The sequence below is a fragment of the Camelina sativa genome, chromosome 2, assembly GCF_000633955.1.
Source record: "Camelina sativa cultivar DH55 chromosome 2, Cs, whole genome shotgun sequence".
NCBI classification, from domain to species: Eukaryota; Viridiplantae; Streptophyta; class Magnoliopsida; order Brassicales; family Brassicaceae; genus Camelina; species Camelina sativa.
This window is the reverse complement of record NC_025686.1, coordinates 9410238-9427676: the sequence shown is the minus strand read 5'-3', so window position 1 is coordinate 9427676 and position 17439 is coordinate 9410238. Positions and strand designations below refer to the sequence as shown.

At 36.4% G+C, this 17439-nt stretch overlaps 1 protein-coding gene across 2 annotated transcripts; it reads left to right on the top strand.

Moving 5' to 3' along the window:
- On the top strand, window positions 836–4894 carry LOC104720813 (subtilisin-like protease SBT3.9). Of its 2 annotated transcripts, XM_010438703.2 has the most exons (10): window positions 836–938; window positions 1025–1116; window positions 1210–1307; window positions 1402–1557; window positions 1651–2312; window positions 2410–2480; window positions 2549–2794; window positions 2894–3008; window positions 3978–4170; window positions 4259–4894. In XM_010438703.2, exons 1-10 carry the CDS (start codon window positions 855–857, stop codon window positions 4828–4830), a joined length of 2289 nt encoding a protein of 762 aa, XP_010437005.1. In that variant the 5' UTR covers window positions 836–854; the 3' UTR covers window positions 4831–4894. The 2 variants fall into 2 exon arrangements, with proteins under 2 accessions (XP_010437005.1, XP_010437012.1); XM_010438710.1 differs by lacking the exon at window positions 836–938 and having other exon boundaries at window positions 1044–1116; window positions 1263–1307.

Below are 17439 nucleotides of genomic sequence, written 5' to 3'. Positions count from 1 at the left end.
CATTTGTAAACCCAAACCGACATGTAATTTTGTTCTAATTGTAAAATCTAAAACCTAACCACCTCATTTGTAAACCCAAACTGACATATAATTTCGTTTTAATTGTAAAATCTAAACTCTAACCACTTTATTTGTAAACCCAAACCGACATATAATTTCATTTTAATTGTAAAATATAAATTCTAATCACCTTATTTGTAAACCCAAACCGATAAATAATTTTATTTTAATTATAAAATTTAAACAAGAAATATTTAACTTTCTTTAATTAAAAGTATATATAATTTGTTTTTTAATTTATTTTATTTTAGTTTAATTTCAATTTATTTTTTAAATGAAATAATGTATAGAAGATTTTTATTGGTTAAAAAGGAGAAGATGAACAAAAAGGTTCGCACCTTCGGATGAACCTGTACCTACGTATTTTTCTTTAGATTGATATTAATATTAATTTAAACATGTGTTGTATTATCATCTTGTTATTTTGTTATCATAAAATATTTATATATTTTGTTAGCATAAAATATTTAATTCTGTCAAATTAAAGTGATTTTAATTGTAAGGGGCATAAAATATTTGCCACGCCGTGTAAGGTGCATTTAAATAGTATATTCTTACTTTGTCAGATCGAGTGTCACAAATCTCAATAACTCAGAGTTGAATAACATTTAAAATTTATTGTTTGAAATAAATATTAAAATTTTGTTTTTCCGAAACATTTAACGTGAGGAAAAGGAGAACATGGTATCCACGATCCAGCGATACAAAGAGAGACGCAAAATAGTTTATATAAAGCCTTTTGCTTCACTGATAATCTTCACTGATATATCTCTTTTATCATTTCAAGAGAGAAAATGGGCAAAACCATAATTCTGATGCCATTAATTCTGACTGTAGCTCTTATTGTGCAGAGCTGTTTCGTCGTTGCTGAGACCAAGGTACTCCACATTTATGGGATATCTCTGTTGATAGCCATATATATAATACTACATATCAAATACTGTTTTTTCTTTGTGTTCAATAGGTTTATGTAGTTTATCTGGGAGAGAAGGAGCATGCTGATATAAAGTCTGTCACTGACTCTCACCATCGGATGTTGTGGGCACTTCTTGGAAGGTATGATTTATACCTGCTACATAGGAACTTTAGGGAGACATACATATGTCGAAAGATCGAAGATAGTTTACTTAGTTGATTGTCATGTTTCAGCATAGAGGCTGCCCATGATTCAATAGTGTACAGTTACCGTCACGGCTTCTCAGGCTTTGCAGCCAAGCTCACTGAGTCCCAAGCCCAAGAAATTTCAGGTACTTCTTAGAGTTCAACTCTTCTCTGCTTTTTTACTTGACTTGATATGGACCTAGTAGTTATTTTCTTGACTTGTCTATATATTGAGAACAGAACTTCCTGAAGTAATGCAAGTCATACCGGATACAATATACGAACTGACAACAACTAGAACTTGGGATTACTTGGGTCTGTCTCCTGGTACTCCACAGAGTCTCCTACATAAGACCGACTTGGGAAGTTCAGTCATTGTTGGGGTGATTGACACAGGTTTTTGCCTAATTGCCTGTAGAAAACATCTTTGATTCGATTACCTTAAAATTCATGTTTATTGATAGAAAGAATACCAAATCACTGCCACAGGAGTGTGGCCAGAGTCTGAGATGTTTAATGACAACGGCTATGGACCTATACCGAGCCGTTGGAAAGGCGCCTGTGAAACTGGAGATCTCTTCAGTCCCTCGAATTGTAACAGAAAGCTGATAGGAGCTAAATTCTTTATAGATGGCTTTTCTGCTGAATTTGAAGTCTTGAACACAACACAGAGACCTGAGTACATTTCCCCAAGAGACTTTAACGGTCATGGTACTCACGTCTCCTCTACCGTTGGTGGTTCTTATGTGGCCAATGTGAGCTACTTAGGCCTTGGAAGTGGAACTGTGAGAGGCGGTGCTCCTCGTGTCCATATAGCAATTTATAAGGCTTGTTGGCTACATGGAGTATGTTCAGGAGCAGATGTCTTAAAGGCAATGGATGAAGCTATTAATGATGGTGTTGATGTTTTGTCACTCTCTCTTGGATTGAAGGTTCCTTTATATCAAGAAACTGATATGAGGGAACTGCTCTCTGTGGGAGCATTCCATGCAGTAGAAAAGGGCATTCCTGTTGTAGCTTCAGCTGGTAATAATGGCCCTGGGGCTCAGACCATTTCGAATGTAGCTCCTTGGATCTTGACGGTTGCTGCAACCACTCAAGACCGTTCCTTTCCCACAACCATCACACTTGGGAACAATATAACAATACTGGTATATATATTCATGACTAAAGAATTACTACAAGATAAACTCTTTTGCTAAAGATTTATAACCCTTATGTTATAGATTTCTTCTTTTCTTACTTTAGGGTCAAGCAATCTTTGGTGGTCCAGCAGTCGGCTTTGTTGAACTTACTATCCCAGATAAACCATTTTCCACGTAACTTTGAATCACCTATTTCATGTTTTGACTGTATACAGACTCTGATGCCTTCAACTTAATTGCAGTGACTGCGCCGACCTCCCGGGTAATCCCAAAAGTACAATGGAAGGAAAAGTTGTGTTATGTTTCACAGCCGATTCAAACGCTGGGGCTATGGGTAATGGTATACTCGCAGTAAAAAATGCAGGTGGTCTCGGGGTAATCGTTGCAAAAAATCCAACCTACTCGCTTATTCCATCTCGTGACTTTCCATGTGTTATGGTAGACTTTGAGCTCGGAACTGACATTCTTTTCTACATACGCTCCACTAGGTAACTTTTTACCAAATTTTCACCGTCTCTTTGACGGATGATTGATTTAAACATATAATATTACTGACCGACCACACTTTTGGGGCTTTATTTTGCAAGCTCTCCAATTGTAAAGATAGACGCTTCAAAAACACTTGTTTCATACCCCGTGGCGACCAAGGTGCCAACTTTCTCATCAAGAGGACCCAATTCGATTTCTCCAGCAATTCTTAAGGTATATCAACCCCTTTAATATCTTAACATTAGAAAGAACAATAATGAAAGTAAGAGAGAAAGACATCAAACATCATCTTTCTGTTATGAAAGACTTTTACTTGAATATTTTGAAAGATATGAAAGCTTAGCTCTATCTTAACCCTAATTTTCTCTTAGAGATTAAGGTTAATTGTTGGGATTTATATTTATATAGGCCATGATACAACTTAGATTTAACATTTTAACTTAAACATAAAAACCAAAACACCCAAACCTAATGTATTAATTAGATTAACTAATTGACCAAAATAATAAAAACATTTGATTTGAGAATAGGCTGAAAGTCAAAAAGTAGTATGTATGAGTTGAAGTGAAAGTAGATAGTAAGTAATATAATTAGATCAGAACACTGTTGGCTGAACAGCAACAGAACAAGAACAAGTATGTATAAGACCATCTGCATTAGGAGTTTATCACCTGGTTTTTTCAGTAATATTAAAAAGAAAAATAATATAAAAGTGGAGAGAAAGAAGAAAATTGTTTCTTATATGAAAAACTGGATAAGAAACTTATCTCACACATGACACTATTTTATTGGTTTTATCTTATTTTTATATTTTTCAATACAAAACAAAAATAAATTATATTAAATCTATTAAAAGAATATATCTGAAAAGCTCATTTCTAGAGATGCATATGCTCTAAAGTCAAATCTCCTATCTTTTGTTGAGAAAAGAAGCTCCAATAATACTTTAGAATAATAGATCCTAATAAGAGAATGTGAATAAAATGTCGTTTTGAGTTGACTTCTAGTTCTGGACAGATGGGAACTCCTACTCATAAATGACTAGCTTATTCCCATCTCAATTGTCTATGTTTGATTTAATTATTTTACAGCTTAAAATATAATTCTCTGATTTATTTATATCAAAGATGTTATTAAAATACTTAACTAAACTTTTTTGATGACTAATCATCTGCAATGCAGCCGGATATAGCAGCACCTGGTGTGAATATACTAGCAGCTACTTCTCTAAATAGTTCTGTCAGTGATGGAGGATATGCTATGACGTCAGGTACATCAATGGCCACTCCTGTTATTGCAGGAGTTGTAGTGCTCCTTAAAGCATTACACCCTGATTGGTCACCTGCTGCTATCAAATCAGCTATTGTCACTACAGGTTATGATTATCGACCAAATCTTTGTTTCATAGACTTTTAGAATTAAAGAATAATATATTGATCTTGGGATCACAATTCACATTGCAGCATGGAGAACTGATCCATCCGGGGAGCCCATTTTCGCAGACGGGTCAAGCCGCAAGCTAGCAGATCCCTTTGATTACGGAGGAGGCCTTGTGAATCCAGATAAAGCTGCAAGACCAGGTCTCATATACGATATCAACACTAATGACTATGTCTTGTACTTATGCTCTACTGATTACAATGACACCTCCATTTCCCAAGTCGTCGGAAAGAAAACAGAATGTCCTAACCCGAAACCTTCTGTTCTTGATCTAAACTTGCCATCCATCACAATACCAAACCTAAAAGACAAAGTCACTCTCACCAGAACTGTCACTAATGTGGGACCACCCAACTCAATCTACAAAGTTGTGATCAATCCTCCAACCGGCGTTAGAATGACCGTGAAACCAAATATTCTAAGGTTTAATCCTAGGACCAAAAAAGTTTCTTTTACAGTGACAGTTTCCACAACGCACAAAGTAAATACTGGCTATTACTTTGGAAGCTTGACATGGACTGACAATGTGCGCCGTGTGGTCATCCCAGTATCTGTCAGAACCCAGATCCTCGAACGATACCACGATGAGAACTGATGTAAGGGAAAAGCATATATGTGAAAAGACAAGTACTATATTTATTGTCTTGTTGAAGTGTAAAGCATGATGCTGATGAATTAATAATAATAATAATAATATTATTTTTTTTTTGATAACTCAGGAGTGATCTAAATGGTTCCTAGGCCCAAACACTAATCTTCTGGTGTCGGGAGAAACTATTTTAAATTTTGAACCCCCGTGACCAATGCTACTCGAACCCAATAATAATACTATTATGTGAAATCGGTTGTTAAATTCATCCATAAATAAAATTGTCATAAGCACTCTGAAGATTCATCTGAAGTTATTTTGAATAAGATCTTTCAGCTAATTGTTTGAAATAGTACGGTTTCAAATAGTGCAAAAAAACAGAGCTACACATATATATATATATATATATATAGATTTATAGAGAAGAGACATGATCTGTTGCCCAGCTTGGTAACGTGAGCTTGTAATTCCAGTGGAGGCTTTAAGGGTAAGTTGATACTCAGGGGTATTTGGTGAAGTTGTCGGGCACGGGGTATCGAGACTAATGTGACTTCTTTAGCCGAATACAATTGGGCAACTACCTTTTTTATTTATTTTTCATCATAAGTAATCAAATATTACACTTCTTTATTCATTGTAGAGAAGTCTTCTTCTAACCTCACTACACGAAAACATGTCATTTGTGACCAACAAAATCTTCTCAAATCAGTCGCTAAGTCGGTATGTGCGACTATTGAAGGACTGTTCTAAACCGTCGCAAATATTTGGTCGCAAAATATTTTGGTCGCAAAACAGTCTCTTATTTGCGACGCATTGGAGACAAGGGTTATGGTCGTTAATTAGCGACTACAGACAGACAGAAATATACCGTCGCAATTAACGACTCTACAGTGACTCATAGGCGCAGTCGTAACATACGACTTGATTGAGACGATATGGTAGTCACAAATTAGCTACGTTTGGAAGACTGATTTAATACCAAAGTGTTGAGGATGAACTTTAAAAATCTGAAATTTTGGTCCTAAAGTAGTCGCTGTTTAGTCACAAGGTAGTCGCAAAGGAATCAGAATGTTTTGTGACTGACTGAAGACTAAGTTTTTTTAGTCCCAAAATCGTGACATATACACAACGAATTTGGTACTTGGTTTGTGCTTTTTTAAATTGTAAATGGTCGCAAATTAGTGAAACTATACCTAGTAATTTGGGACATATACAATAAAATTTGAAAAAAAAAACCTGAATTTAAATTAAAATCCTGAATCTGAATGATATTAACCAAAAACATACAAATCATTCAATGATCATATCCAGAAAATAGTTTTAGGCTAAGGGAGATATAAATACTACTACACAATCCAAAAAATTGTTATAGAGGCTTAAGAGAGATAGAATTAGTTAGTTAAGCATGAGAGGATGATACTAACAAAGGTCAAGTGGTTGGTGAAGTGGCTGGTGAAGTGATTGGTGAAGTAGATGGTGAACTAGCTCCTCAAGTGGTTGGTGCAGGTGGGTTGACATTGGCCGCTTTGGTTGGAGTGATGTTGGCTGCTGGTGCTACTGGTGCTGCTGTGGTGAATGGCGCATGGGCTGGTGGTTGAGTAGACATGAATTCTGCAACCCCCGGATCACTGGTCTTCAAGTAGGATACGAGCATCTCCAAGGATGCAATGCGGTTTTGAGCGATACGTTGCTCCCCATCACGTCTAGCATCTTCTCTGGCACGTCGAGCATTTTCTTGATCTTGATCAGCGAGCTTACGACGAGCAACCTGGAGTTGTTCTTGAATCTCTAACAGCGAATCTGGACTAGAGCTTGGATAAGTAGCCTTTCTTTTCCCTTTGGTGATTATCTCCGAGAGACTTCCAAGTCCAAAGGGGGTTCCCTTGGCATTCGTTACAGTACACTAAGACAAAAGAAGAGATGATCATTCACAAAACAAACATAACAAACAGAAATATCACACAAACCCAGATAGAAATATCACACAAACCCAGATAATCAACATCGAGTATTCTCAAGCATCAATCAAAAGTATATCAATATCAAGGATTCTTAAGCATCAATCAAAATCAGATACTTAGCTTAGCAAAATAAGACAATTATCATATGCATCAACAAAACTTCCATCTGCGTTTGTATGTGTTGCGACAAACACCTCTCCAAGCGAGACAGGACGTCCCATTTTTTCTTCCTACAATGGATAAAAAGAATGTTAATTGTGGAAAATGAAATATGTAAATGAAATAATTAGAGTTAGTTTAAAGCATTTACCAACTCTTGTTGAATTTGTAAGTAAGATTTCTGGCCGGATAGATGTTTGTGGATTCCAAGAACGCCACGATCAGAATTACGGGCTTGGGATGCATTAGAGCTCTTCTCCTTAGCTTCGGGTGTGTCTCAATGCTCCCACATTTGTTTCCAAAGCGTAGGATTGATCCAAATCGGTGGCTCATCATACGTCTTTGCTTGACATACAATTCCTTTCATTCTTTTTTTCGCTATCTTCACAAATTCTTCTCTCACAAGCTCAATAATCGCAACATCCCAGTTGTATTTCCCCTACACAGTACAACAATGTAAAGTAAGTGTCAAGTAAGTAAACAAAAGACAAACTCATTAACTTAGAATAGTAAAAAATAGAAGCTGTGTCACATATTACCGCAAAGGATCAAAAATATCTCTCGCGTATGTGTAAGGGCGTAACCTTCCAGCTGAAGTATGGACCATCAAACTTTCTCCTTAAAATCCCAGAAAATAACACGAGATAGCTTTCCTTTGTCTCGTCCAAACCTGTTACATAAATATGAGAGTGTTAAGTTATAAACTAGAAGCCATCAAACATAAGCGAATGAATCACAAAACAATAATCTAATGGAAATCGAACCAAACTTCACAACACAACACAACACACCAAACTTTGAAAACAATTAAGAAACTTTGAAAACAACTAAGAAAACGAACCAAACTTTGAAAACAATAAGAAACCGAACCAAACAATAATCTACTTATNATTATCATATGCATCAACAAAACTTCCATCTGCGTTTGTATGTGTTGCGACAAACACCTCTCCAAGCGAGACAGGACGTCCCATTTTTTCTTCCTACAATGGATAAAAAGAATGTTAATTGTGGAAAATGAAATATGTAAATGAAATAATTAGAGTTAGTTTAAAGCATTTACCAACTCTTGTTGAATTTGTAAGTAAGATTTCTGGCCGGATAGATGTTTGTGGATTCCAAGAACGCCACGATCAGAATTACGGGCTTGGGATGCATTAGAGCTCTTCTCCTTAGCTTCGGGTGTGTCTCAATGCTCCCACATTTGTTTCCAAAGCGTAGGATTGATCCAAATCGGTGGCTCATCATACGTCTTTGCTTGACATACAATTCCTTTCATTCTTTTTTTCGCTATCTTCACAAATTCTTCTCTCACAAGCTCAATAATCGCAACATCCCAGTTGTATTTCCCCTACACAGTACAACAATGTAAAGTAAGTGTCAAGTAAGTAAACAAAAGACAAACTCATTAACTTAGAATAGTAAAAAATAGAAGCTGTGTCACATATTACCGCAAAGGATCAAAAATATCTCTCGCGTATGTGTAAGGGCGTAACCTTCCAGCTGAAGTATGGACCATCAAACTTTCTCCTTAAAATCCCAGAAAATAACACGAGATAGCTTTCCTTTGTCTCGTCCAAACCTGTTACATAAATATGAGAGTGTTAAGTTATAAACTAGAAGCCATCAAACATAAGCGAATGAATCACAAAACAATAATCTAATGGAAATCGAACCAAACTTCACAACACAACACAACACACCAAACTTTGAAAACAATTAAGAAACTTTGAAAACAACTAAGAAAACGAACCAAACTTTGAAAACAATAAGAAACCGAACCAAACAATAATCTACTTATTTATCTAAACGATAACACAACACACAAATCATTCTTCTACTTATTTATCAAAACGATAATCAAATGATAAAATAGAAGAAAAAATATTTTACCATATGCTTTGAGTGTCGGGGATGGGAAGCGGACTCAATATCGGGAGATAATGTCGACCAGGAAGTGCAAGCAAATCATCAAGTTGCTGTTGGAAGTCTTGATTCTGAGCCGGTGGTGGATGCTCTTGATTGTCCTGATTCTGAGGTGGCGGCGGTTGGAATCCTTGATTCCGAGGAGCCGGCTGTTGATACACCGGATTCTGAGGAGCCGGCGGCTGAAACTCCAGATTCTGAAGCGGTGGTGGATAAGCCGGATGGTGAAGCGGTGGTTGATATCCAAGATTGTGAAGCGGCGGTTGGTATCCCGGATTCTGAGGAGCCGGCTGTTGATACACCGGAACATGAGCATGCGGTGGTGGTGGCTGCTACATCTGGGAGTGGAGCTGTTGTTGAAAGCCTGGTTGTTGTGGATGAGGAGAAGCTTCTCGAGGATACTGGGGAAATGATTCTTGCGTATACCGAGATGGAAGCGACGGTTGAGAATGTTGGGAGTGTGATGAAGTTTCGTTGTGAGAGGAAAGGTTAGAGGAGTGAGACGACGAAGCGACATCTCTACTTTGTCTCGCAACGCCGCCAGTTCCACGACCACCACCGCCAGATCTAGCACCACGACCACCACCGGATTTAGAACCATGACCACCACCGGATTTCATCGGAGAAGAAGTCGGAATTTAAGAGAAAAAGAAGAGATTTTGACTGAATTGGAAAACAAAAATACAGAGAGAAATAACTAAGGACTGAAGAAGAGGTTTCGATATTAACTAAGAGGGTTTCGGGTTTTTGTTTAATGAAGGGTTACTAGTTTAACTGATAATTTCACTAAATTTTGGGGAAATTATTACCGCTAATAATTTCACTAAATTTTGGGGAAATTTTTAATCCGTAAGAAAGTAGTGGTACTTTAGGACTACTTTGTGACTGTCATAAACATTAAACAAAAACTATACTTAGTGGCAAAACAGTCGCAGATTATAAACCCAGTCACCTTTACGTCTCAAATTGTGACTGCCTTGTAACGCTAAAACATAAGTAATAATATTTTTAAGATTTCATCACCAAAAACATATTAGATATGACTCTTTGATCATGTATACTCTCATTTAAGAGTTAAATTTTAATTAAAGATCAAACAATATATATTGTAACTGTTTTTGTAAAGATATACAACCTTCACTACTCTAACTTAATCAAACACATGTAACCTTAATACATTTTTTGGAGGATATAAACATAATTGTCTAATTTGGTGTTTTATTGATGTGATTATAACAATTTAGTAAAAATTAGATGTCAGATATAAGTAGAAATGTATAAGTTGACAATTTTTGTATTCATATTTGTAAAATTCTAAAATTAATGTAAGATAGTCGCTAAATAGTTGTACTTTAAGACTCTATTGCGACTGACAGAAACAGATGCACAATCTACTTAGTGACAAAACAGTCGCAAATTATAACCCCAGTCACACTTTAGTTTGTTATTGTGACTGTTTTGTGAAAATATTAGATATATTTTAGAATTTGAGTAAAAATATTAGATATGACTCTTTGATCATGTATACTCTCATTTAGGAGTTAATTTTTGATTAAAGATCAAACAATATAAATTGTAACTGTTTTTGTAAATATATACATCATTCACTACTCTTACTTAATTAACACATGTAACCTTAATACATGTTTTGGAAGATATAAACATAATTGTCAAATTTGGTGTTTTATTGATATTGTTTTTAAAATTTAGTAAATAATATACGTCACATATAAGTAGAAAAGTATAAGGGTATATGTTTTGTATTCATATTAGAAAAATTCTCTGATTAATTTAAAACAGTCGCTAAAGAGATGCAATTCGATCAAGAAAGTAGCAAAACAGTCGCAAATAATAAACTTGGTCACACTATAGTCTCAATTTGTGACGTATTTGTCACTATAAAATATTAGTATAATTTTGTGTTAAGATTTTATCTCCAAAAACATATTGGATATGACTCTTTGATCATGTAAACTCTAATTTAAGAGTTTACTTTTGATAAAATATCAAACAAAATAATTTGTATATGTTTTTGTAAAGATTAAACATCTTAATTACTCTTCCTTTATAAAACACAAGTAATCTTAATACATGTTTTGGAAGATGTAAACATAATTGTCAAATTTGGTGTTTTATTGATATTGTTTTTAAAATTTAGTAAATAATATATATACATCACATATAAGTAGAAAAGTATAAGGGTATATGTTTTGTATTCATATTAGAAAAATTTTCTGATTAATTTAAAACAGTCGCTAAAGAGACGCAATTTGATCAAGAAGGTGGCAAAACAGTCGCAAATAATAATCTCGGTCACACTATAGTCTCAAGTTGTGACGTATTTGTCACTATAAAATATTAGTATAGTTTTGTATTAAAATTTTATCACCAAAAACATATTGGATATGACTCTCTGATCATGTAAACTCTAATTTAAGAGTTTACTTTTGATAAAATATTAGAGAAAACAAGTAGGAATTCCATATCGAAATTAGCAATCCCAACAATCACTTGATGTACGGATCTAATAATTCTGAATTGAAATATGTTATAAAAAATTTAGAATACGGAATTTTATATGTTGTATGAAACTCAGAATACATATTTTTACACTATATTATATGAAATTCAGAGTACATATTCTACATATTACTCTATGTTTTACAAAATTCAAAATATGTTCTACGTTTCATTCTATGTTTTGAAGAAATTAGAATATACATTCTAGGAATTGTATTTATTTAATATTAAAAATTATCTGCCACAGATATATATTTCAAATGTCTTCATCGCATTTTCATGCAAATCAGATAAAGAATATTAAATATCTTTTTCAAATTACACAAATATTCAAAATTGATCCAGAACTCACAAAATGAAAAAATATTGTATTTAATATTCAAAAGGTTTTACGTTCGAAGGAATTAAGTTTATTCGATTGATGCTCGAAAAAAAAAACACATAAAGAAAAAGAGGCTAACGGAAATTTTGTCTATTTGTGAGATGAGATGGTAGGCACACATTAATGTCTTACCCACTTACTAGACCACTTATATATTTCTTTTCTTTTGAATTTCTTATTTTTGTAGGATTTATTAGAAACTGGAAAATAATAATTGGCAATAATTTACGAATAATTTTTTCATTCCAATTTTTCTTTGAAGCAACATTAATTTTACTTAATAAGTAAAAATAGTTTTATTTAATTTAAGTTACTTCCTCTCAATTTATTGTTTAGTGTTTTATTTTCTTAATTTATAGAAACTGATATTAGGATTGGATTTTATCTGATTTCATTTTGTGGTTGTTGTAACTCTCGGACCACCACCTTTCTTAATGAGCCCCAAATCCTCTTTCGGTGTATGAATCTATTTTGATATTTAGACTGGTTGGCTATGTTTGGAAGGCTTTAAAAATGTTTTACCTATTCTACAAATCATCACCATATATTTTCCTTTGTTTTGTCCTTACTTACAATCACTTTCTATAATTTCACCCATCCTAAAATTCATTAGAAAATTTAGTTATTGAGCTACTCGACAGCTACACTCAACCTAAAAAGAATAGTCTGGTGGTAAGAATTCGGATTATCCTCTGATTTTCCCCGAAAAGAAAAACCTTAACTGGTGGATGTATAAGTATCAATATAAAGGTTGAATGGTTGATAATATAGACTAATTTTTCTTGAATAGTATAAAGGTTGATAATATAGACTAGTTTTTCTTGAATAGTAAAAAGGTTGACCATATTGACTCTAGCAAAACGTGAGAACAAGAGATAACACAGACCAAACCAAGGACGCAATTCAATGACGCAAACCAATAAGGAACATTACATTCTAGTATATAGAGGCATGTATTTGCTTCATTAATCAGTATCTCCAACTCAAACCAATAAGGATCCACATAACTATCTGTTGTACCCACGATCTGCCATTTCGGGCAATAGGCAAGAGGGCCTAGGCCGGGCTAGTCCACTGGGCCAAGAGCGAATTAGTGATCGGCCCATCAGGCCCGGAGAAAGGAAGAGAGAGCGGAGATGTTTCGTGCTGGTCAGTTCGCAGCTCGGTCCAGGTCAAAGATTCCCGCATTCAAAAGGATTAATTAGTCCGCGCAAATCGCGTCCTATTAATGGCGCATTAATTTAGTAATAAATTGGTCGGTATAAATATGTAAGGGGGGGTCAGTTGTAGAGAATCAAACCCTTTTTCCCGAAAAAGCAATACAAAATCAAATACTCAAAAACTCTCTCAAATCAGTTCGGAATTACTTAACGGCGATAAGCTCCTCCACAGTTAAATCACTTCGGAAGGAAAAGCTCGTTTTCAGTTCTCACATTTGGCGCTAGAAGGAAGGTAGTTATCGCCTGACTCTCGTTAGTTCCGACTTCATACACAAGTACACTCCACACAACCACCGCTATGGCAACCGGCTTTCCCAATCAGGCATCCTTGGAGGTGATCCAGAAGCTCCTGCAGGACTTGTCCGAGAAGTCCGACCGTCAGCAAGCCGCCTCCGCCGCTCTTACTGAACGTTTCGACAGCTTGGAGGGCCAGATTTCCACTCGTCTGGAGGATATCACGACGTCCGTAGCCGATCTCTCGGCCTCCCACCGCGCGTACGCCGACCGGGTCGACCTCCTGTCCTCCGACCAAAACCCGCGTCGACGTGCTTTGGATTTCTCCGGTGTGACTCCACCTTCCACCTCGCAAGTGGCAGCAACAAATGTCACTCCGGGAGATTCGTTCCCGCCCCAAACCAACACACAAACAGCGCCACCGCTGACTGGCGATGGCCATACTCCGGTTCAGCCTGGTGTCCTCCGATCTTCTGAGGTCCCAGTCCGTCTTCCTCTCCCTGTAGAAGGAAACACNAAAGCTCGTTTTCAGTTCTCACATTTGGCGCTAGAAGGAAGGTAGTTATCGCCTGACTCTCGTTAGTTCCGACTTCATACACAAGTACACTCNTAAACATCTTAATTACTCTTCCTTTATAAAACACAAGTAATCTTAATACATGTTTTGGAAGATGTAAACATAATTGTCAAATTTGGTGTTTTATTGATATTGTTTTTAAAATTTAGTAAATAATATATATACATCACATATAAGTAGAAAAGTATAAGGGTATATGTTTTGTATTCATATTAGAAAAATTTTCTGATTAATTTAAAACAGTCGCTAAAGAGACGCAATTTGATCAAGAAGGTGGCAAAACAGTCGCAAATAATAATCTCGGTCACACTATAGTCTCAAGTTGTGACGTATTTGTCACTATAAAATATTAGTATAGTTTTGTATTAAAATTTTATCACCAAAAACATATTGGATATGACTCTCTGATCATGTAAACTCTAATTTAAGAGTTTACTTTTGATAAAATATTAGAGAAAACAAGTAGGAATTCCATATCGAAATTAGCAATCCCAACAATCACTTGATGTACGGATCTAATAATTCTGAATTGAAATATGTTATAAAAAATTTAGAATACGGAATTTTATATGTTGTATGAAACTCAGAATACATATTTTTACACTATATTATATGAAATTCAGAGTACATATTCTACATATTACTCTATGTTTTACAAAATTCAAAATATGTTCTACGTTTCATTCTATGTTTTGAAGAAATTAGAATATACATTCTAGGAATTGTATTTATTTAATATTAAAAATTATCTGCCACAGATATATATTTCAAATGTCTTCATCGCATTTTCATGCAAATCAGATAAAGAATATTAAATATCTTTTTCAAATTACACAAATATTCAAAATTGATCCAGAACTCACAAAATGAAAAAATATTGTATTTAATATTCAAAAGGTTTTACGTTCGAAGGAATTAAGTTTATTCGATTGATGCTCGAAAAAAAAAACACATAAAGAAAAAGAGGCTAACGGAAATTTTGTCTATTTGTGAGATGAGATGGTAGGCACACATTAATGTCTTACCCACTTACTAGACCACTTATATATTTCTTTTCTTTTGAATTTCTTATTTTTGTAGGATTTATTAGAAACTGGAAAATAATAATTGGCAATAATTTACGAATAATTTTTTCATTCCAATTTTTCTTTGAAGCAACATTAATTTTACTTAATAAGTAAAAATAGTTTTATTTAATTTAAGTTACTTCCTCTCAATTTATTGTTTAGTGTTTTATTTTCTTAATTTATAGAAACTGATATTAGGATTGGATTTTATCTGATTTCATTTTGTGGTTGTTGTAACTCTCGGACCACCACCTTTCTTAATGAGCCCCAAATCCTCTTTCGGTGTATGAATCTATTTTGATATTTAGACTGGTTGGCTATGTTTGGAAGGCTTTAAAAATGTTTTACCTATTCTACAAATCATCACCATATATTTTCCTTTGTTTTGTCCTTACTTACAATCACTTTCTATAATTTCACCCATCCTAAAATTCATTAGAAAATTTAGTTATTGAGCTACTCGACAGCTACACTCAACCTAAAAAGAATAGTCTGGTGGTAAGAATTCGGATTATCCTCTGATTTTCCCCGAAAAGAAAAACCTTAACTGGTGGATGTATAAGTATCAATATAAAGGTTGAATGGTTGATAATATAGACTAATTTTTCTTGAATAGTATAAAGGTTGATAATATAGACTAGTTTTTCTTGAATAGTAAAAAGGTTGACCATATTGACTCTAGCAAAACGTGAGAACAAGAGATAACACAGACCAAACCAAGGACGCAATTCAATGACGCAAACCAATAAGGAACATTACATTCTAGTATATAGAGGCATGTATTTGCTTCATTAATCAGTATCTCCAACTCAAACCAATAAGGATCCACATAACTATCTGTTGTACCCACGATCTGCCATTTCGGGCAATAGGCAAGAGGGCCTAGGCCGGGCTAGTCCACTGGGCCAAGAGCGAATTAGTGATCGGCCCATCAGGCCCGGAGAAAGGAAGAGAGAGCGGAGATGTTTCGTGCTGGTCAGTTCGCAGCTCGGTCCAGGTCAAAGATTCCCGCATTCAAAAGGATTAATTAGTCCGCGCAAATCGCGTCCTATTAATGGCGCATTAATTTAGTAATAAATTGGTCGGTATAAATATGTAAGGGGGGGTCAGTTGTAGAGAATCAAACCCTTTTTCCCGAAAAAGCAATACAAAATCAAATACTCAAAAACTCTCTCAAATCAGTTCGGAATTACTTAACGGCGATAAGCTCCTCCACAGTTAAATCACTTCGGAAGGAAAAGCTCGTTTTCAGTTCTCACATTTGGCGCTAGAAGGAAGGTAGTTATCGCCTGACTCTCGTTAGTTCCGACTTCATACACAAGTACACTCCACACAACCACCGCTATGGCAACCGGCTTTCCCAATCAGGCATCCTTGGAGGTGATCCAGAAGCTCCTGCAGGACTTGTCCGAGAAGTCCGACCGTCAGCAAGCCGCCTCCGCCGCTCTTACTGAACGTTTCGACAGCTTGGAGGGCCAGATTTCCACTCGTCTGGAGGATATCACGACGTCCGTAGCCGATCTCTCGGCCTCCCACCGCGCGTACGCCGACCGGGTCGACCTCCTGTCCTCCGACCAAAACCCGCGTCGACGTGCTTTGGATTTCTCCGGTGTGACTCCACCTTCCACCTCGCAAGTGGCAGCAACAAATGTCACTCCGGGAGATTCGTTCCCGCCCCAAACCAACACACAAACAGCGCCACCGCTGACTGGCGATGGCCATACTCCGGTTCAGCCTGGTGTCCTCCGATCTTCTGAGGTCCCAGTCCGTCTTCCTCTCCCTGTAGAAGGAAACACTTCGACTCCGGGGTATGTCACCAATCCCGAGATCTTCCGTATGCAGAGCGAAATCCGGGATATGCGGTCTGTGATGCATAGTGCAACCACTTCGGCTCCGGATATTTTTCGGGTGATCGAGGAATCGAGGCGAACTCCCTTTTCCGATCAAATAGCTCGAGTCCGCATCAAAGATACCGGCAAAATTAAGTTCTCGAGCTACGAAGGAAAAGGAGATCCTACCAATCATCTCAAGACTTTCTTGCTAACAGCTAGCCGGGTGGACCTCGAGCCCCACGAAGCAGACGCTGGGTACTGCAAGCTGTTCGCAGAAACGTTTAGTGGACCGGTACTGCTTTGGTTCGCATCTTTAGCAGCTGGCTCCATAACAAACTTTACCGAGCTGTCGACCTCGTTCGTCAAGCAGTATTCTAGCCTAATCGAAACTGCGGTGACGGATGCTCAGCTTTGGAACTTAAGCCAAAAGGCTGGAGAGTCCCTGCGGTCTTACATAACAAAGTTCAAGGAGATCCAGGTCAAGATTCCCGGACTCTCGGACTCCACTGCCCTGGCCGCGCTTAAGAACGGCCTCTGGCATGAATCTCGCTTCCGCGAAGAACTGTCCGTGAATCGCTTCCCAACTATTCAGGACGCATTACACCGAGCTTCGAACTGGATAGTCGCAGAGGAGGACAAACTCGCTGCTGCGCAAAAACAAAACTCTCCGCCCCTTGGCAGTCCCGAGGTCATGGAATTCTTTACACCTTAAGCTTTTTTACAGCTAATTTATTTGT

What these genes read in the sequence shown, in the direction of transcription:
- LOC104720813 (XM_010438703.2), top strand. Translation starts at nt 855, where the DNA reads ATGGGCAAAACCATAATTCTGATGCCATTAATTCTGACTGTAGCTCTT. An exon ending in CCAAGCCCAAGAAATTTCAG is followed by an intron (nt 1,308 to 1,401) that starts GTACTTCTTAGA and finishes TATTGAGAACAG; the next exon opens with AACTTCCTGAAGTAATGCAA. An exon ending in TTTCTCCAGCAATTCTTAAG is followed by an intron (nt 3,009 to 3,977) that starts GTATATCAACCC and finishes TCTGCAATGCAG; the next exon opens with CCGGATATAGCAGCACCTGG.